At 39.9% G+C, this 22,679-nt stretch overlaps 1 protein-coding gene across 1 annotated transcript; it reads right to left on the bottom strand.

Annotated features, from left to right (window-relative positions):
- Positions 1 to 546: 546 nt before the first annotated feature.
- Positions 547 to 22,534, bottom strand: LOC138351322 (mpv17-like protein). The gene is given in 7 exon segments (XM_069303008.1): positions 547 to 914; positions 917 to 932; positions 4,599 to 4,669; positions 6,440 to 6,552; positions 12,119 to 12,216; positions 16,883 to 17,282; positions 22,451 to 22,534. Coding segments are annotated over 6 exon segments (543 nt in total). The 5' UTR covers positions 17,009 to 17,282; positions 22,451 to 22,534; the 3' UTR covers positions 547 to 795.
- Between the last annotated feature and the right edge of the window lie 145 nt (positions 22,535 to 22,679).

Consider the following 22,679-nt stretch of genomic DNA (forward strand, 5'->3'; position numbering starts at 1 on the left):
AAAAATTAATGATCTCATCTTTGTCTTCATATTAAATGGCCATTTATTAAATGCAGTTTATACATTCTTCAATTGGAAACCAACAGAAAATCCAACATTTACCAATAAGCTATTTTTGGGACTAATACACAGTATTATATCTTGGATAGGTTAAGCTGTCAAGCCAGATAAATTAAGGTAGACAGTAAACTGTTTTGAGCAATTGAAGAACTCGGTAGGCATTACTGTATTTTTTATGCCAATACAGAGCTCTATCGTCTGGGCTGAACTACGTTATATTGGACTGTGTTGTTATCCTGTATCCAAAGTGAGCAACACTTCATCAGCATGTGTCTGTTGGCAGGACCATAATGCCCAAGATCTAGTGCGCATTACTGCGAAGACCACAATTCCATCCCCTCACAAAACCTCCACCACTTTTTTGCCACTACCTGTACTGCTGTATAATGTTAAGACTGCACTAGGGTACAGTATTCACCAAGAAATTACTAATTTTGTTGAGACATAAACTATGGTGCCAACTAACAAGTACTATCAGATGCCAAGTTCTTTTAGTCCTAACGGGGACCATGAGCCACCATCCCCCCCTCTAAAGAGGCACAAGGAGCAGCGACAAACAAACTCCACTACTCATTGAAAAAACAAATTTCATGAAATAATACAGTGCATTTCTACTACTTTACAATATACAACAGGTAATTTTTTTTTTAGTGTCACAAACAGTTTAGTGAATGTCAGTTATGCACCTACCTTTACATAAATAGAATTATCTTACATAGTTAACTGTGAGTGAGCTTAGTATTCCTGCCGCTTGAACCAACACAGTATTGACACCCAAATGACCTGACATGTACCAACAAATACTACACGTGCTTGAGGGGGCAGGAATCTGAAGTTGATCAGAGATACAGGAACCAAAACACGCTAGCCGTCTGCAACAGAAAGGCACGTGCAATTAGAGTTTGCAATAAAATTTTAGATGCAGAAAGTGTTTTACTCACAACAAATAACTTATTAGGTTTAAACACCCCTGTTTACGAGCTTTCTGGGTTACGAGCCTGATTTGTTCAGAAAATTTGAATCGGGATATGAACTTTACCTCGGGATACGAGTTTGTTGATACGCATACGGCCGACTTAGTGCGTGGTGGCACGGCGATCGCGCCTCAGTTTACGAGTGCCTTGCGCCCAGTGACTATCCCGCCTGAATTCTTGTGCAAGGATTTACAGTTTCTTTTCAGATTTTGGCTATTTGACATAAAAGTTGTTATTATATATCTTGCCATGGGTCCCAAGAAAGCCAGTGCTAAGGGTCAAGGCAAGAAATCACATGTGAGAATGACCATAGAGGAAAAACAAGAGATCATTCATAAGCATGAAGCGACTCGCCCAGAGAAAGCTGTAGTAGGCCGTTGCATTAATCTTTCAATGACAATGTGATGCCTCACTACAGACAGTGTTGCAAAGAAGGGAAAAGCAATTTTCAATGGAACGTTTCCTTGTGAGAAAATCAAGCAGTGAGCCACAACCAGGATCTAGTGGTATGCAGGCAAAACATGCCAGAGATTGCACTCCAGAGAAATCTTCACTGCCTGATGTTATAATGGAAGGGGGACTCCCATTCCAAACAGTAACACCTCTCCTCCTTTCCCTTCTTACCATCTTCCATATGCCAACAGGAGTCATCAGCAAGTAATAACTTTAACATACTTTTGTAGTGAAGATTTGGGTGAATTAGGTATAAAATTTACTTTGAAGTTTTTGGGGAGTCAGGAACGGATTAGTTCATTTCCCATTATTTCTTATGGAGAAATTCGTTTCGGTTTACAAAATTTTCGGGTTACGAACCGTCTCCAGGAATGGATTAAATTCTTAAACTGAGGTACCCCTGTACTATACAAATACTAGGAAGGAACACCTCCCATGTTCTCTCTCTCCCTTCTAGTGCTACTGTAAAAATTATTTTATTTTGTATATTAAAAGTGTACTTTTACCATGTGACAAACAAAAGTCAAGAGTTCTTCACTTTGGCTTTAGCTTTACCTTTAGGCTTTAGCCTAAAGGCCTTGCCTTTAAAATCAAAGACTTTACCACACAGTTGCAGAGGTAAGGCACTTGCCTGGCACTACGCGAGTGCTTTGGCCTGGATAGGGGAGGATCGACAGAATGCCATTCCTTAATTGTAGACTCTGTTCACCCAGCAGTGAATAGGTACCTGGTTAAATGATTTGGCGGGTCGTATTCCAGGGAAAATTAGGATTAAGGACCTGCCCAAAATGCTATGTGTGCTAGTGGGTTTACAAGAATGTAAGAACTCTTGTATATATATAACAAAGAAAACAAAAGTTGAATGTAAGGAAAATGCCCATTTCTGGTAGGGCTTTCAGTAGCTCCCTGAGGATAAGAACCTTGGAAACAAAAAAATGTACCAGAACTCTCGAGACTCAGGACCTTGACTTTGGCTCTTTATGGGATAACTACCCATATTGAATAACTATTGGTGGCTAGCCGTATCAAGGAAGAGTTTGACTTCGTTTGAGTTGAATCGTTTGTGTAGTCATTTCGCCATTTCACTGCTTTTTCTTTCTTTGAACCTTGGAATTGTCTGTATTGCTTCAATTTTTTCTGGATGTTTTATCAGTGCAGGGCGATCATAGCAATTCCCAGCTCTCTGTGAAGGAGGGCGGGGGGGGGGAAGGTGGCTAGGTTCTAGCTTTGGTTCCCGGTAGGCCATCCAGGACTCCTAAGGATATTATGACTCGGGAGGGGAGAGCTATCCGAGGTAAACGAGTTTGCTTCGGGTAGCCACTGTTGGCCCCTCCAGAAAACCACTATCACAGTCTCTAATCATCATTTGGAGAGGCCAAGACAGTAATGTTATCCCTGATGGACTTAAAAAAAAAAAATAAAAGATAATGCCACCTCTACAAAGAGGAAGTAAAGTAGATGCAAAAAAATGTATAGACTAATAGAACTAACATCATGCATTAAAAATCCTTGAAAGACTGGTAAAAAATTAGATCACAAAACACATGGAATCACTGCATCTACATAACCCTGGCAACATGGGTATTAAAGCAGGACAATTTTATCTCACAATTGTTTGACCACTACCACATGACTCTTGTCATGCAGGACAAGAAAAATGGCGATATAATGTACGCAGATTTTGATAAAGGGGTTAGATAAATGTGACCATGGTGTTATATATAAGACATGCACAGAAGGAATTACTGACAAAGTAGGAAGATGGATCTTCAATTTCCTAAAGAACAGAACCTAAAGAGTAATGGTCAATAAAATCAAATCCGGACCATCCACCATGAAAAGCTCAGTCCTCAAAGATACTTTGCAGATGACAATAAGATTTTTATGAGAGTAGAAAATATAGAGGACAGAGCAAAGCTCTAATCTTATTCAAATCTTTCAAACAGCCACAGAAAATGACGTATATTTAACCACTGTACTGTGCTACTTGTGATATGGAGTATGGTGGTGCACCCCCTTACATATCATAAATGTTATTAGAGTATATCGTAAGTTTCAAAACTTGCACGTGGTAGGTTGGGTACCAGATGGAAGCCTGAGGCCTCCAGTGAACATCAGCCCTTTTGTGCAAAATTCCCAGCATACCCCACAGCCACAGGTAGGCTCAGTTTCAAGTAAGTAACCATGGCTGATGCACACGCTTTGAGTTCCCACTCTCCCATGGGGCGTGCAGTTGAAAACCACTGTCTGATGTTAAAATTCAAGACATGGTTTCAAGAGAGCCGTGATAGTGATGTTGGTGACCCAAAGTCAGATAAAGACCTTATACAAGAATCATATTTTCTGGGTTCAATGATGCTGCTTTTGATACAAGTAGCATAGATGAACCGAGTGTTAGTGACTATCGTGGTGGTGGTGTTACTAGACGAAGATTTGGTGTCTTGGCAGCATGCCCTGCCAAATGCCGGAGTGTCCCCAGCCATGATGACACTAACGACAGCGTGGCCTCCACTTCAACTTTCTGTGGTCAGCCTACTATACAATGTAGAAGAGCTACATCTCCTGGCCAACAGACTTTTATTGTAAGAAAAGGAAGCCGTGGTGTTGGCGCCCATGCTGGTGGCGCCAGTGGTGGCGGTGGCCGTGGTAGACCAAGACCAAGAGTCCCACAAGGCCCAGCCAAGTTTAAACCTGGGATGTAAAAAGCCTGGACTTTTGCCAGTTCACCATAGGATGAATATGTATAAAACAATACAGCAGACTGCATGACCTACATATGAAGCAATACAGCAGACGGCATGACCCACAACACATGAAGCAATTTTCTTGAAATGCTATTAATAATGCAAAAAATACCCTCATCAAAATTAATAAAATACTGTAGTTTCAATTATTGCTGCCATATTATACTGCACATCAGAAATTATTTAGTTAACTAGCTATCGAGGTATCAGCAAGACAATACTGTATAAACAGATCTCCAACAAATCTGAAAAGATTACTCAAGCAAAATACTTCAGGACCTGGTGCATTTCTGTATAACTCTCAACATTTTCATCTTTGTATAACAATTGTAAGTTACAATGGACACACAACAGATGGAAAGCTCACCACAAATGTAGGGATGATCTTTTTCCTCCATTCTTCTAGCCAATCTTCTTTTCCTTCTAAGGCACTCATACCTGTTGATATATAATGCATAAAAATACATTAAAAGTAGATTCCTTCATTATATATTTATCATCATTAACCTGCACCAATTCAAGTACTACAGCATTCATTTGGGGGCCTCATGACTGAGTTGATAGCACTCAGGGGTCGTAGTCTTAAGGGCCCGGGCTTGATTCCCAGCTGAGGCAGAAACAAATGGATAGTTTCTAGCTCCTGTTCACCTAGCAGTAAATATATACCCGAGAGTTAGACAGCTGTTAAGGGCTGCTTCCTGGGGATGTGTGTGTATTAGAGAAATGTGTAGAAATAATAGAGGAAAATAGATTGGTTAGAAAGGCAGGGTCCAAGAGCTAATAGCTTTATTCTGCAGGCACAGAGCAAATAGCATTGTACAATATTTAGCCTTGATGTAGTGTCATCAAGTCAAGTCAGCCTGCAGCCTACACTTACACCCATAATGTTCATAAGTATGCCACTATATTGACTGTCTTTGCTAATATTGTATGTATATATAATACATACAATATTAGGACTGGGGCTGATATTCGGGAGCCAGGGTTCTGGTGGTCGAACAGGGTTCTGGCAGCCAGGTATCTTGTCAATGTTCCTGGTCCCCAGTGCCCTTGTGTGGCTTTGGGTCGTGTGTTGCAGCCGAGTCTCTCAATATTGTAGTGTTAACTGCAGTGTTTCATCTTCCTTGATAAGTGCCCGTTTGTTTCCTTCTCTATAGTTGTTAGCTTCAGGAAGACACAGGAGGCTCCCCCCAGAAAACCAGCATTGAGAATGTACAGTAGAATTGCCAATTTCTAAGTGAGCCCTGGTGACTTCTTGACACTCTCCCTCTCCAGGGTGTCTGGGGTGTTTTCATCTAGAACTGAGGGTGGATCAGCTGGCTGACCCCAGGCTACCTCCACCCTCTCCCCCCAAATGAGAGGAAGGAGGTTACCTTGCATTGATTCCAGGGGTCAAGGTCCCCGCAACCCGGTCTCTACCACCACATTGGTCAAGTTTAAGAGCTGTGCATACTAGTTCCTCTTTATTATACAGGGAACTTCTACAAAGAGGTAGATTCATGATTTTGCAGGTTAAGGTCTAGTATTTGAGAAGGAAGGAGGGCTATGAAGCCCAAAGTGATGGTACAGTACCACAAGTTACTCAGCATATTATTAATGATATTCATTATTTTGTTACAATATATGAATTTATATAGGCTGTATAACTAATTCAACGATTTATTAACTTCCATCTTACATGTCCCATCTGCCAGGTTTTTCACCAGAACCACTGCCAAGGTTCAAACTGTTATACTATATTATTTTCACATGCTGACAATCTTGTCAGAATCTAACAAAGCCCAGAGTAATATTGATCAAATGGTTATCTTGAGATCTTGAGGTTATCTTGAGATGATTTCGGGGCTACGCATCCCCGCGACCCAGTCCTCGACGAGGCCTCCTTTTTGTTACACCCCCCTCGCCCCCCAGGAAGCAGCCCGTAGCAGCTGTCTAACTCCCAGGTACCTATATACTGCTAGGTAACAGGGGCATCAGGGTGAAAAACATTTTGCCCATTTGTCTCCGTCTCCACTGGGGATCGAACCCGGAACTTCAGGACTACAAATCCGAAGCGCTGTCCACCCAGCTGTCAGGCGCTTATCACCATCTATGGTGGTAACAAAAGCAAATCCAAATCTTCACAATACCTTGAACATAGTACAATTCTAATGTACACATCACACTATCATAAAATGAATGCAACAAAGGTAATGCCTTATAACTTACCAACATAAAACAGTGTAAGGTTAATGGGGGTGATAACAAGGGCATCTGCGGCAAGTTTTGGCATCACCATCCGTAAACTCTTGCCCACAAACTTTGAGTCTAAGTATTTGTACCTGTAAAGAATGGCAAATTTTTTTAACTGAAATTATTTAACAAAATAAATTCTTAATAAATATTTACCACAAAAATATATTTAATGTACTTTGACTAGAACACTAAAAAAAGGCACTAAATTCTGTATACAGTATCAGTATTCAATTTTGTAAACAGTATCAACTGTGAATGCCTGAAGTCTAGTTAAAGTCAAGTTTCTACAGCAAAATCAATAGGCTACTGTATGCCGCATAACAAAATACTGTAGGCACGTTTTACATTATGTAAATTATTTTTCTGGGGCAAAATAAGAGTGCCAGGGAGTCATTCCAACAATGCCTCAACACATTTAGGGCACACAAACACAACACACACTTCAAAACACCATACACTCATTTATCTACATAAGCAAATGAAAGTACAGTACTGTATAAGCTTACACCCACTTACAGTATGCCGAGGTAGTGTAAATGAATATTAAAAGAGGTTTGAGGATCGTTTACTACATTCCAGTTGCCACACGAGTCTTGTTAAATTACAAAAATACTGCACATGGGTTATATATATATATGACACTCCATAAAAGCATGGGTGATATAATTGCCAATGCAATTCCTACATAGACTGAAATGTTAATGCAAGTCATTATTATGCAGCTCTCATGTGGTTCACCACTTGGATATCATCTTGCTGACCATGAGACATGACACGACTCAAACAGAACTACTCAAACTACTCTACAGGCTATCTCATGTCAGGTTAGTGTGCGAACATTACATGATAGTTAATAATAGTTTACTCAATTCTGTAGATACCCACGGTCTTTATTCTATAATAAAAACGCTACTCAGGTTTATATCACGGCAAATACAGAAGAGATTAATTAAATAATCAATTATCTAGGGACCACTGTCATGGAGTCCACACACACTGCAGTTCCAGATGCCACCAGTTATTCGTTAATGCAGTATCTCTATGGCTATTACATGTACGGTGTCCTTTCCAGTCTTATTTTATAGAAACGCATCTCTTTTGATTCCCACCATTATGTTTGCAATACTGTGTACCTAATATAACATTTATTAGCCCACCAAGAATGCCGATAATCAGGTGTCTGGAGAATAGTGAATATAAAAATCAACCGGATTTCAAATCAGGTGAAAGAACTGGGCTGGTTCATAGTTTGTCAAGATATATTTATACAGAAAATTCATATACAGTACAGTACAGTATAGTATGTTTCAATGCAGACTAATGTCATATTAACAGTTTAAAAATCAAGTGAGGGTCAGATGCCCTCACAGAACTTCTAACCTGTATTAAAGTGCTAGGATAGAGTAGGATATTTAGCATTCCAGGTGTCTACTTCCTTGAGAAATACAAACATATTCATGCATTGTTATCTTAAATAAACAGCAAGTATACCGTGGTGTATAAAAAACTACATTGATGTAAGCTTTAGTATTACAGTACTGAACATGGTTATCCATGTTAGCTTGAATTAACAATAAATTTTAAAATACAAAGAATGCATACTCAGAATTCTTAAATGCAAATACTGTACAATATGCCTAATATGTTCCATAAATGTACTCTAAACTTTATTCTCTCTCAAAAGAATCCTCTAGTATCGACATTCCTCAAGAGTATCATTCAACTCCTAGTACTGTAGTAATATTTTTATGAAACTACTATGACATGCACAAGTTTCAACTAGAATAATGCAACATAGCGTAAGCACAATCCTCACCGAACTTGGCGAGCAGCCTGCCTAGCTGTACGTACTCGGGACCACAGTAGGGCCAACAGGCCACACGACAACAGTCGAGGCCAGTATGTCTCACCTACCAGAGAACCAACACCAGCTCTTCAATACCTAAGTCCATAAGTACCAAAATCTTACAAGGATACTGGATTTTGTGTTAAAAATTTTAGAGGTTCTAAAATTAAATATAAATACACATCACATTAACCTCTAGGCTACGCACCTGTTTATGGACGACAACACCTCACCTTACAAAAAAAAAAAAAAATTGCAGCATACTTTGGCCATGATGGAGCAAAGAATTCTCTGGATTGACAAGAGTTCGAGTCATCGTCCCATGGCGGTTACCATGAGCTAAGCACGGTGCAACAGTTGCCGCCAAGATATTTTTACATATTTATTTTAATGTCAATGGTGATTTTTTTCTGAAATTATATAAACTTGTTTGCTGATGATGCCAAGCTACTAAAGATTAGAAACTTAATAATGATCATGCCCTTCAAGAAGACTTGAATAAAGTAAGTTTACAGTTTAAAGCATCACTGTGCAGATGGAATTAAATGTGAATAAATGCCACGTTATGGCATTTATTCGCATTAAATGTGATACAGATAGCGATGCAGATGCACATGTTACCGTCCTGAGGGTGAGGCCTACACCACCACCATTGTAATTTCACTGAACACCACCACTGCCAGTTTGGCAGTGGTGATGATCCCTCAGGATCATCAACTGTCATGTGAGTGTACCAGTTGATGATCCTAAAGACCGTGTTGAAGACCACTCATTTTCAGGTACCATTTCAGGGACTTGTACTTTTGTGTTAAGGCACTAGGCTTACTACTTCAAGGTCCTTCATTTTGGTTTGAAACCGGATCCCCATGCGTTTACCAGGTTGACGTGGAGGATTGTGGTCCAGCAACACCTGTTAGGGGTTTGTGTATTGGCCTACCTCGACAATTGGCTGGTTTGGGCTCCCAGTCAGCCTCTGTCAGCAAGCCAGGGATCCGATTCTTTCCCAGTTCGTCAGGTTCAGGTTCTTGGTGAATTGACGAAAATCCCAGTTGGTTTCATCCCAGGTTCAGACTTGGTTGCGCCTTATTCGGGACTCTGTCTGCTTTTCTTTCACCGTCATTGATGATTTTGCATCATCTGCAACGAACTGGGTGACTTGCCAGTTAGTTAAGCAGTTATGTGGGAGCCACAACTTTACCTATACTGTATTGTTTTTTCCCTGGATAGAGTTTGGCTCCAGGTATTGTTATTGTTTTTCCAGTTCCATCCATTTCGGTGCTTCTAGGACTGACAGGTTCTGACCCCCCCCATCTGCTATTCATTGGGTTCCTGTCTTGCCGGCTTCCTCTTCAGGCTGTTCAAGGTTCGGTTCTGTGGTATCATTCTCCATTATTGTTCAATTTATTCACAGATGCTTCGGTTCTGGGTTAGATCTTTGTGATCAGTGCTGGCTAGGCTGCTCAAGGTTGGGTATGTTTCTTCAGGCGCACAGTATGGTGTGCAAGTTCGTGGCTGTGTAGCATGCCCCGAGGAGAATTCTACTCTCTGTGCTCTGGCTCCACTCCATCTACTTCCCAGTCGTTTATTACCTGAACTGAAGGGGATGGGAAGGGGGGGGTCTCTTCACTTCAAGTGAGCTGGACACTGAGTAGTTCAGCTTTAGTTTCTCAGGGTATGGTTCTCTGTGCAGTTCACATGCAGGGTGGGTCCAATGTTTTCACAAATGGGTTCTCACTTCTGTCCCATTTTATGGAGTGGACCATTGATGATGCGTCCTTCCACTGGATCTGCAAGATGTTCGGTTGCCCCAAGGTGAACCGCTTCACGCCTTGCTCCTACATGGCTCCATTCCTTGATCGTAAGGATCTTGTGGTGAATGCCTTTCAATTGGACTGATTGAGGTGGAGGTGCATTAAGCTTCTTAAATCAAACTTTTGGCATTCGGATGCCGTGTTCATGTTTGGTATTCATCCGTTTGCTCAGCATGCACAAGTAAACAAGCATCCCTGATGTGTCAGTCTCGCCATAGCTGTCGTTCAGTGCACAACCCGCTACACTTTTCTCTTGGATATTTTGATTATTTTTAATAATCTCAATGTAAATAAGTCACCATGTCACCTAAGAAAGTTAGTGATAAAAGCCAAATAAAAAGAAAAATGGTTAGAACCATGATAAAGGTGAAAAAAAGACCTCATAGCAAAATATGAAAGTGGTGCCCGTTTGTTTGCTCTTGTTACCGAGTTTGGTATGCCTAAATCTAGCTCTCTAGTGAAAGAAATGTATGCAAAATGGGGAAAGCAAGTGCAGTTTTCTTGACAAATATCACCCTGATAAAGGTGTGATAATGGTAGGGGACTTCCCTGCCAAAGAATAACATCTCTTCCTCTGTCTCCTCACCTTCCACATATGCCATCAACTCTTAAGTGTAGGACAAATGCATACTGTATTAGTATTTATTTATTTTAATTATTGCATTAATATTTTTATTGTTGTGGTCTGGTACGGATTAATCCAATTTACATTATTCCTCATCGGAAACCTTTTTCAGTATTTGCACATTTATGTTTTCGTCCGGCCTTCACGAACCAATTAAGTTAGAATACTGAGATTTCATTGTGTGTGCATATATACTCACCTAGTTGCGCTTGTGGGGGGGGGGAGTGTTGAGCTTTGACTCTCTGGTCCTGCCTCTCAACTGTCAATCAACTGGTGTACAGATTCTTGAGCCTACTAGGCTCTATCATATCTACATTTGCTCTACATATCTACATATGCATGTACATACATACATACATATATTTTATAAACTGTACAAAGTGTTTGTAATTACCTAAGAGAAGTTACAGGATGAGAGCTACGCTCATGGTGTCCCGTCTCCCCAGCACTTTTAGTCATATAACGCTTTGAAATTACTGTACTGATGGTTTTGGCCTCCACCACGTTCTCGCCTAACTTGTTCCAACCGTCTACCACTCTGTTTACAAAAGTGATACTTCTTATATTCCTCTACATATATTCCTCCACTTACATACACATTATATATATATATATATATAATATATATATATATATATATATATATATATACTGTATACAGTATATATGTAATATATATGTGTGTGTGTGTGTGTGTGTGATCTTCATTACTTTGTCATGAAAAATGTACTGTTGACACACAGGTAAATTAATACAAAATGCTTAAAATACATGTAAGAGTTGTTTCTTAAATGAAACGTAAGAAAAGACATACAGGCCTCGTATAAGCCTTCGTGATAAAATAACTGCAACGATTTCAACCATGGTGGTTGTAAATCTAGAGCGGTAAGCCAGAGGCAGAGTGACATCTTTAAGAGAACTTATGAGAAGGCACAAGAAATATGGGTTATAAGCAAGAGGCAAGGTAACATCTTGAAGAGAACTTTAAGGAAAAGGCACAAGAAGCCAGGGTTATAAGCTGGAGGCAAGGTAACACCTTGAAGAGAACTTTAAGGAGAAGGCACAAGAAGCCAGGGTTATAAGCTAGGAGGCAAGGTAACATCTTGAAGAGAACTTTAAGGAGAAGGCACAAGAAGCCAGGGTTATAAGCTGGAGGCAAGGTAACATCTTGAAGAGAACTTTAAGGAGAAGGCACAAGAAGCCAGGGTTATAAGCTAAAGGCAAGGTAACATCTTGAAAATAAACAATTCTAGGAAGTTGATTAATGCTAAAAGAATACAAACAAAAATATTAAAAAAGAAAGAGCACTGAGGGCAGGAAAAAATGCTAAGATAATTTAAGCAAAAACTAAAAAAATAAATATTTCATACGCATGGTAGAGTGTATGCGGAAATACACAGGTTCCCATGATGCCATAACGAGCTATTGTTGCTGTGTCGTATGGCTTCGGGGTAGAGCTTGCTGGAATCTAGAAAATGATTTCACCAGTTACCAAAACAAAATGAAAAATAAATGATAAATAGGTACAGTATTTAACATTAATAGCTTCCAATTCAGTGTTAAAATTTTGAAAATCATTGTAATATTATGACTAAAAAAAAAATTTGCAAATGTGATCTCACGCACACCAACAGCAGCACGTCATGACCATCAATGTTGCTGTTGCAATCTATTTCTCCTCCCCCTGGATTCACCATTTCCTCTTGGAGCTTTCCTCATATGAAGGAACATCTTTTGCACCTTTTCCTTCACACATTCGTACCAACATTTTGATAAAAGTATAACGCATTAACAGCACTCTATATTTCAATATAGCTGTAGCTTTGATAAGATGAATTTCCTAATAATGCAACTTTACAAAACATAAATCAAGCTTTGAATGTAATGAAATAGCCTTTTCTGGTAGGCACCCCAGTGGCTTCCCGAGCTCAGCTCAATCAACGAAATTCAGCCCAACACGCACGAGGCCTTTGAGACCCATCTGTCACTTACTGGGAACAATGATCATAATCTGGTGCACTCTGAGGATGATGAGTTTGGTTTGTGTTGGGCACCAAAAAAACCCCAAAGGTCTATCAACCTTAGCACATTATAAAGGCAATTGTCAGATCAGTTTACTTTTGTTGGACAGGACTAAAGTGTACTTTGCACATTATTAAGGCCAAGACTACGATTACCAAACCACGTATCAGAAGATGGCGAGACGACGACGTTTTGGTCCGTCCTGGACCATTACCAAGTCAATCGACCATCCTATTACAAGGTACATAACAAACCAGTACATAACAAGGACAATCAAGGTAGAGAAAAGGAAGCCAGCCTAGCACTACAGCCCAGATCTTGGCCAGCCAGACAGTTGATAAACAAAATTGTAAACAACCAGATCCCTGCCCAGCAGAGAGATCCAATGACTGTGGGCACAAGTAGCCAGTCGTAAATCTCCCGAAAATGGCAACATCAGAGGACCAACTAAGGCCGTCTGGAAAAGAGCGCTGGAGGCTAGGTGAAGAACAATATGGCAGAGTCAAAAGTAGTAGGAGCGGTAGCTCACACTGAACCCCAACCTAACCAGAACTTGGGAAGGAAGGTAATGTGTTAACAGACATTCTGGAGATCCAGGAAAATGAACCAAGAGATGCATAAAACCATCCAGCAAACATGGAACATGGTGCTACAGAAGGCAGTCGGATGGCGATTCGCTCGCTATACTGGAAAAGAGGGATCACCATAAATGTACTGGTGGAACAAACCATGCTAACAGCCAGACCATGGAGAGCCTTGAGAATGGCCAAGCACCTGGCTAACCAATGTCCCAAAACTCATACATCACAGAGTCTGAGAAACGTGACCATTGGAGAGGCCCAAGGTCAAAACCAAAGCTGCCAACTGAAGCTAAAATATTAAGACCACATCTTTTGTTTCTTGCATACATCTATTCTTGTGATACTTGCCTCCTTTGACAAGGGTTCATTATAAGGTAGCTTTGGGGACCCACTGAAGGCCCCCTCTTAGAAATCAAATGTTGAATATAATTAAACCCACTTTGCTGGTAGGGACCTTCAATAACTCCCCTCTCAACCATGTTCACCCTCTTCCCTATGGGTCAGTGGAGATTTTCAGGGACAGTTTGTAAGTGGAATAGCAGGGACCCCCAGGTGACCTTGGCTGCCAACTAGTGGTTTACTGGTGCTACAGGATCGGTATGTTTACATTGTGGTACCTGTACTCATAGTTGCCTTGTTACCCACCTGAACTTTCTGGTGCATAGGTTTCTTCTTGGTTCTGAAGTTAATCTTTGATTACTAGCTCCCTTTACCTCTTTGAGGGAACCAGATTCTGGTCCTGGCTCCCAATAGGTTAGAGTGGGTCTCCAGAGGCCTGGTGTAACTTCCCTAAGGCATGGCTTGGCAGGTATTTAGCTTCTGGAAGTCACTGAAGGCTCCCCTCCTAGAAATAATCCTAGATGACCTACAGTGACCATAAACCTATCAGATGTACAAATAGTTGTCACTAATGCATAAGTACAGGTCTGCCCATGAGTACAAGCCACCGATACCAACACACAACTAGGTAATTACGCACCTGGGTAATTACCTTGTGTATAGGATGCCCTTATTACTAATCACCTTCACAGTCAAAAGTAATCTCAAGAACCTTTGTGAGAGGAGGACCACCTCATTACCAATTCTATCAATTAACAAATTCTCCATAGGATTAAGTAGTCTTTGGCCACCTAGGGAAGTTTTAAGTGTTCAAATTGAATTTAAAAATACACCCGAGTTGAAGGGGCAATCATTGGGATTTCTACTTTTTTCCTGTGCAGTACAGTAGTAATCACTTGTCATAATTTGGCACTTTTTAAAACATATTTGAATGAGAGTTTGAGGTCTAATGGTTGTCTTTCAATGCTTTTAGGAAGTTTACCTAGGTATTTGGTTGATCACTGATTCCCATAATACACTCCCCCATCTTTTAGAGAATGGCAAGGGCCTCGTCCCAAGTAAGGCAATGAAAATCTCGCAGATACCTCGATGACCAGTGTCCAGTAATTGCCAGAGCATAAGCTAATGAAAGCTTCTGTGGGGGCTGGCCAGAAAAGATCTACTTAGTCATGAGACCTACAAGTATTCTGCACTGAAGAGAGTTGTGCATATCACTAAGGTGTTCCACTCACTAACATGACCTGTGTGACAGGTCCTCTCTGCCAATAACTGGGTACAGCACAAGGAAGAAATCCTGGGTGCCAAGGCATGAGTGTTTGGCAATCATTAATCTAACTGTCAGCTTATCAGACAAAGATATATAAGTGATTATTTCCCCACTGTCGGGACAGGAAAGCTGACAAGAGGGTCTCAACCAAGGGGGGGGGGGGGGGGGGATTTTAGGATTTCAGTGGGAGTGGGGTAATTGAAACTGCAAACTTAAACTGCTGGAACATTGATCTTTCTACAAACTACAATTTTACAGATTTGTACATAATCTACAGGTTATCACACTTTACTTTTAATTTAATGACATAATAAAGTTCAATATCTCACTCCTTTTCTATGGATATACTGGAATGCAACTTTTGAGTCAGATAATCTTGGAAAGGAAAGGAAAGGGCGGGTAGGGAAGAACGACATTCTGACATGTGATGAGAAGGGTGCATGGGGTGAAAATAATAATAAAATAATAATAATAATGATAATATGTTGAGAACCACTGCCCTAGGACAACAATCGACTTTCTAAAGGATGTAATCCATAACACTTGCCTAATCCCCAGGGAAGATTCTCATACTGCATGAACAAAGGTATTGCAAGTAATGAAATGTGCCTTAGTATCTCATCCTTTAAGAGAATCGAACCCAGGAGCTTTAGGTTATCAGTTGGAAAGCACTCATAATTATGCCACAGGTGACAAAATAAACAAAATTATTGGTTACAACCATTTTGCCTAGACATCACTTGTTGGGTACATTGAATGGGTCACACCCATATACAAAATGAAAAGAATAAAGTTGAATACCATGGTATAATCTATGCAGAGCAATACTTATGTTCCTTATCTATGTTCCAAATACCCATGAATGAAGTGGGAATAGGTCATTAAGCTAATCCACTGAAGTACACCACTAGCACCAAACTGAGAAATCAGGCAATAATACAATCAGGGACTTATAAATATATACGTACATGCAAAGCATTATATACTATACGCAGTACCAGTACAAGTATGGCCCCCTGAACTACAGAAACTAAGATTCAAGAATGAAAATAAGTCAAGAGTTTAAATGCAATCTGGTCCCAGACTGGAAGTCAACAGGCAACATTTGAGGAGTCTGAGGTCAATTGTATCAGGGATCCAAGAAGTGTGCATTATGCTTGAAGTTTATATGAATTTACTTTTATCAGTCATTCTGGGTTGGTTTAATAAAAGAATACACTAGTGCAGAAGGACTACTGGTCCATACAAGGCAGTTCCTCTATGTCCACCCAATCTTCACGGCACTGGTGCCTACATGTCATTATGTCTGACCTTACATGATCCCGCCCAAGAACATCGTGAAATCTTACTGTAGGGTAATGAGAAGTAAAATGTAAATAACCAATGTACTGTCCAATGAAAATGCTACACAATTTTTATCAGTGATATTTTGGAATAAAACAGATGTGTTCCAAGATAACATTTAAGCCAATGTGATATAATCCTTGTGTTATAAAAGTCACATGATAAATAGTGAATATGACATAGTGAACATGATAAATGGAGAAGCGGGTGATAATGCTACAGATTATAGTCAATACTCTAAATAATTATATTTAGAGTAAATATACAATGGACTACAAAAATTGTAGTAATATTTTTTTAAATCAAGTGCACAATATTTTATTTTAGTAAATACTCTTTTATTTTCTTAAATTTCTGAATCCAGTAAATTATTTATTTTTTTTAAATTTCTGAATCCAGTAAATTATTTATGTAAAAAATTCAAGGCAACAAATAATTTTTTTAGCTTAACTTTTTGATTTAATTTTTTTTTTTATTAAATTGATGTCATTCAGAAGGGCACTTAATTGTTGTGATGTTGAAAGTGTGCAAAGGATAACTGTATTATAACCACAAAACATCAAATTATATATATAACTTACCAAAACTTTATTATTCATGGTTTGCTGGAAGAACTCTGCACCCGTGTAGAGCAGCCCATACACGATAACATTGCTCACGATTGGTCGCTTGGCCACAGCCATGCGTATAGCAGTAAATGCTTCCATTTCAATTGAGGGCTTACTATGTAATGAAGTTATTTGTTAGTGTAAAAATATAGTATTCTGTTAACGATATGTATATTTTTGTATGTATTATAAGAATTTCTTGCTGTATAACAAGATCTGTTACTTGTATTAAAATAAGATCTGGTACAGTACAGTTGATTGTCTTGGGGTCAAGTCCTAATTTTCAACTTTTGAGAGAAGTATGGCTCGGAAGCTTGGAGTTTTCAGCTTTATACAATACTGTACCGAGACGATTCTTGAAATACAGTAGTACCTGTGGATAAAAGAATATAATACATTAGGATTCACAAATAAATACCATATGTTGGTATTCATTCCTTCACCAATAGACACTGATTTCAATTGTGTTCACCCATCAAAGATAGGCTAGTTTTCAAGCACATTATTTTGCATTGAGTAAATAAGAACTACAGCTTAAATAAAGTGCATTCATTATTCAATCTACAGCTACTGTTGTGGACTTTCCTCCTCCAGACTTCATATAGCTCCAGTCACAATTCACTATCCATTAAACCATATCCTCACAAACAGCTCCCTCATGTATGCACATAATCTGACCAAAGAGCTCCTACCCTTTAACTTATATGTGCTTCCAATCATCTCTTTCTTTATGCCTTCCATATTGTCCATTTCTCTTCATGAGAAATTATTTGCCAACCACATTATTGCTTCTATAAATTTATTATTAATATTTTTCACAATTCTGGTTCCCTCAACACTATAGGGGCCAACTCCAGGCCCCTATAGTGTTGAGCATCCATCCAGGGCATCCATTGAATCAGCAAACACAAGAAAACCAAACCCATAAAGCAGCAGCTGCATAATAAGCCTCTGAGCTAGGAGGCTCTAAAAAAATAGAGACCTAGTGAATGCAAACTTTTGCAGGCCTCAGGGTCAAAGATATTATCCACCCAACAAGCAGCATAGCAGAAACAGAATGAATGATCATTGTTATATAACAATGACGACAGACATTCCTTGAACTTTCAAGTAGCAAGTCTAGTCTCAGTGGGCCGATCCATGGCAAACCATGCCAAAAGACTTGCATGGTTTTACAGGGCCTGAAGGTAAGGACCAAGCAAAACACCTAGGTACTGTACTAGGAATGCTTACTGGATGAACTGACACTGAATACAGATGACAATAAATGTGGCTGCAAAGGGGTGTTACCAGCATGCCATATGTACAAGCACACTTTAATTATGAACCCCTAAACTCCCCCAACCTCAGAGCCTTGTACAGAAGTCCAAGACCTCTTGCACCACCCTGGGCAAGCCATCCTACACTGTAGGCCAGTCTCTCAGGGTAAAACTCCAGAACCCACCAGGAGACTCGGTATCAGAGTAGAGGGCAATACTAAATAAGTGCAGAGGGAAGGGCAACCACAAACTCATACAGCTTGAGGTGAAAACTGACCAAAGTCCACACAACAAGTGGGGCGTGTGTGGACTTTAGTCAATGCACATGTGAAGCAAGCAATCAATAAATCTTGCAACAGCACACAATGCAAAAGGCTCTCACAGGACAAAGTCCAAAGGATGCACACACTTTCTAGAAATTGGGGCCCACGGGCTGACCACTCAAAAAGTGGTCCACACAGACTAGACATCAGCAACAGGACTAACCTCTGTTGACACAGGGGGTTGGGCCTACCGGTGGTGTTTCCACCCGGTAGTGGCAAGCTGTAACTAATGGTTTCAACCTAACTGCTAGGTGAATCATTTGCTTTATAGTTTCTTTTCTCTCTGTGAAAACCGAGTTTCTGATTGTTTCCTGGCATGAGTGATTGTAATAATCCCCCCCACTCCCTGAACCTCTGTGAGGGGAGGGAGATAGGGACCAGGTTCTGGCACTAGTCTCCAGTAGGCCATTAAGAACTCCTAAGACTGATGTGACTTGTGTAGAGCTATCTAAGCGAGCTAGCTACAGGAGTCTGAGTTCTCAGTCTCTGTGGCGTAGTGGTAAGACACTGGCCTGGCGTTCCACAAGGGCTTTGTCCTGGGTTCATATCCTGGCTAGAGAGGATTTACTTGGCCAAAATCCTTAACTGTAGCCTCTGTTTAACTCAAGAGTAAAATGGGTACCTGGTTGTTAAACAATTCTTCGCAGGGGTTGTATTCCGGGGAACTTAGGATTAAGGACTTGCTCGAAACGCTATGCGTGCTAGTGGCTGTACAAGAATGTAAGAACTCTTGTATATATAATAAAATAATAATAAATAATATGAACTGCATTCGTAACCCAATTACTGTTGATGAACAGGGACGAACAGTTAGTTTAGTTCATTTATTATGCACCCCATATCCATCTTGTGGGCGGTAGTGGAAAGGGTTACAGAGGCACATAATGGGCTCAGGGACTGAACCCCACAATTCGTTTAGCTATAGCAAGGGACCGGTGTACTCGTCTTCCCACCTGCCCAGGTCCAGGGTTCGATTAAAGACCTTTTGCTTATAAAGTGTTAGATACAAACAAAAAATGCCTTGTGATAAAAATTACCTGTTTACTAATGTACTTTTTTTAAGATGCAAAATGAATTTTCAAAACAAATTATTTTGTCTCACTTTGTATATTATCTACGGCTCTAGGCTGAAATTAAAGATCCTCTTAACTCATGGCAACTGTCACTCAAATGCTTTGCACAATCACCTTTTGGTACGAATCTTTACAGCCAAGGAAGACGAATATATATATATCTGTATGTGTGTGTGTATGTGTGTACTCCCGCCGCTAATTTCTTACTGCAGTCAGCTCATGTTTACATAGTGACGTCATAAGCAGTCACGGACCTACACAAATTTCCAATACACACAAAATACACATTTACTTTCAAAACATTATATTATATATATAATATTACATTATAATATCCCCCAACAAATTTCTCAGATATTAATTACATAATCCTCTCAATAAAAACAAATCATTTAGTTTTAAATAACAAACTTTGTTATTCACAGCAATGTACTACTACCCTATTACACAATGTAGATAAAAAAAACTAGCTATAAGTTCATCTAATATCACCATCTCGCAGGATGGATTGTCATACATGGGATCAGGAGAGAACATGAAATGCCAGTCTGCTGATCTATTAGCTTCCACTAGCAAAATCTGGGTACAGGAAGATTATCTTCTAATATTCGTGAGTAATAGTTCAAATAGCTCAAAGTATATAATATAATAGTATATAATAGTAATAGCTCAAGGTATATAATATAATAGTATATAATAGTAATAGCTCAAAGTACCTCACATTATCTGGTCTGAAATAATTGATAACAGAGCAATCACAGAATTAAAATGTTGGAGAGACTGTTCATAATAGTTCAATGTCTCGGGGGACAGAAAGCCAGTGTGTTTTCATACATGTTAGCCTTCATCCACGCTAATCACTTTGGCGAGTGATACGCAAGTTGAGGAGTATTAGGCTTGGAGATCTTGTAAATTTTACCTAACATTTGAACGATTGCATGATATCAATCTTGCAATCGTTCATGCTGCAAGAATTGTTCCCAGTGTTGACTGTGTTTGCTCTTCCAGTTCCCAGAAAGCGAGGTTGACTTGGATAAATGTATTGAGCGATTAAGTTGTTTTGTGTGCTGTGAAATGCTCAACAACATGTGCATGATCATGCATGGACATGACCTTGGGCAGGCGTGGCTCACACAACCACCGCTGTCATATATATATTGTTTATATATACAAGAGTTCTTACATTCTTGTACAGCCCCTAGAACGCATAACGTTTCGGGCAGGTCTTTAATCTTAATTTTCCCCGGAATACGACCCGCCAAATCGTTTAACAACCATTCACTTCTGGGTGAACAGAGGCGACAGCTAAGGATTGGTACCCAGTCAATCCTCCCCGGTTAGGATACGAACGCAGGCCAAATTGCTCGCAAAGCACGGGGCGAGTGTCTTACCAATTCGCCAAGGGGACCGTATTGGCCTTGTTCTTGGCCAATTAGGTTTCACCCATTTGATTTACGTGATTTACCCGAGGGCGACGAGCACAGGAAGCCGGCGGCTTGTCGAAGGTCCCCCCCCCCCCACCATTTGCCTTTATGATAGGGTGGATTTTAAAACCTAACAGTTTTGGCGTTCGCGGCTTCGGCGGGTAGGCAGTTCCATGGGTTTATAACTGTGGATGAAAATAACATCTGTTCTCAGTTCTACATTTTGAGCTTGAAACCGTTGTTCTTTGTTTGTGTTACATCTGACCTTTTGAATAAATCGTTCGAATCAACATCCTCCAAATTGCTCAGTATTTTAAGTTTTAATGAGATCCGCTCTGTCATGCCTGCTTTGTAGTGCTGTTAGCCCTGTGACCCTCAACCGTTCCTGATACGAGAGATGACTTATCTCTGGAATAACTTTTGTTGCCCGGTGTTGCACTTTCTCCATTGTAGCTGTTTCCTTCTGAAGAGGCGGTCTCCATGCTCGGATACAGTAATCCCAATGGGAGCGCACCATTTAACATAGTATTATGTTACCTCATTAACAAAGTCCTCATATAAAACACTGACATTGGTAATTGTATATAACTGATACCAATCACATATTTTGTGCTTGAAGTGCATGTGGAGATTGTCAGGGATGTTAACTGTTGCTTTTCATAATGTGATTTAAAATATTTGACGGCGTATGTGCTTAATATGACATGGTGAAAAATCTATTGGAATTAACTGCGTAGTACAGTGGTATACATGTTTATATGTATATACTTGTGAAGAGAGGCATAACATTAGGTGAAAGAAAATGTGCCTAACCATTCCTGTTCCGCCCGGAAATCGAACCCAGGATCCCGTATTGTAGGATCGAAGTCAACTGTACTAGGATCGCTGTCAAATTCATCTAGTATTGCAGTTTCTCAAGTGGGCATCTGTATTGACGGCTCAGTCAAGTTGCCCTTCACTTTCTGCCACTTGACAAACATTCTTATATAAAGGCAAGACCAGGCATTATATAAAGGGCGACAAGGCTTATACGTCACAATCTGAGGGCTCGAGATAGTGTCATTATCAGCAATACACTGTCTTCAGAGTTTAAGATAGCCTTGACAGGGTTTATGAAATCAAATATAAAATTACGCAAATAACATTGATGAACGTTAAAATTGATTAATGTTAAAATTGATGTGTCTTTGGTGGGGGAAGGGGGTGGACCGCCGCTTGCACGAGCCTAGCCAGAGGACAGGTTGCATTTAGAACATACAACAATTACTCAAATTAAAATATCCCATTCATATTACCAACCTATTTAAACTAAAATACTAAAAAAAGACATACGAAGCATAATAGTATGTCTGCGGCACACTGACAGACATAAAACTGTAAATACACATTTACTGCAAAGTAAAACACTAACACAGCAATGTATAAAGTGGAACACAAAGATAATTCCAGTGGAGGATATTACCGAACCAGGGGCCAGAGCACCTCCTCCTCTCGTCACCAATTTACTACTGACTGGCGGCCGGGGCCATGCAGAGTTGCCAGATCCAAATATTGCTGAAAGTAGCGAGCTGACTGTCAAAAAGTAGCGAATTTGTAACAAGAGTAGCCCAATTTTTTTTAGTGACTGATACGGGTTTCAAAGTAATATATTTTAATATATAGAATACACTACACGATGTTAATTGTTTTAT

The sequence above is a fragment of the Procambarus clarkii genome, chromosome 49 (assembly GCF_040958095.1).
Source record: "Procambarus clarkii isolate CNS0578487 chromosome 49, FALCON_Pclarkii_2.0, whole genome shotgun sequence".
Classification (NCBI taxonomy): Eukaryota; Metazoa; Arthropoda; class Malacostraca; order Decapoda; family Cambaridae; genus Procambarus; species Procambarus clarkii.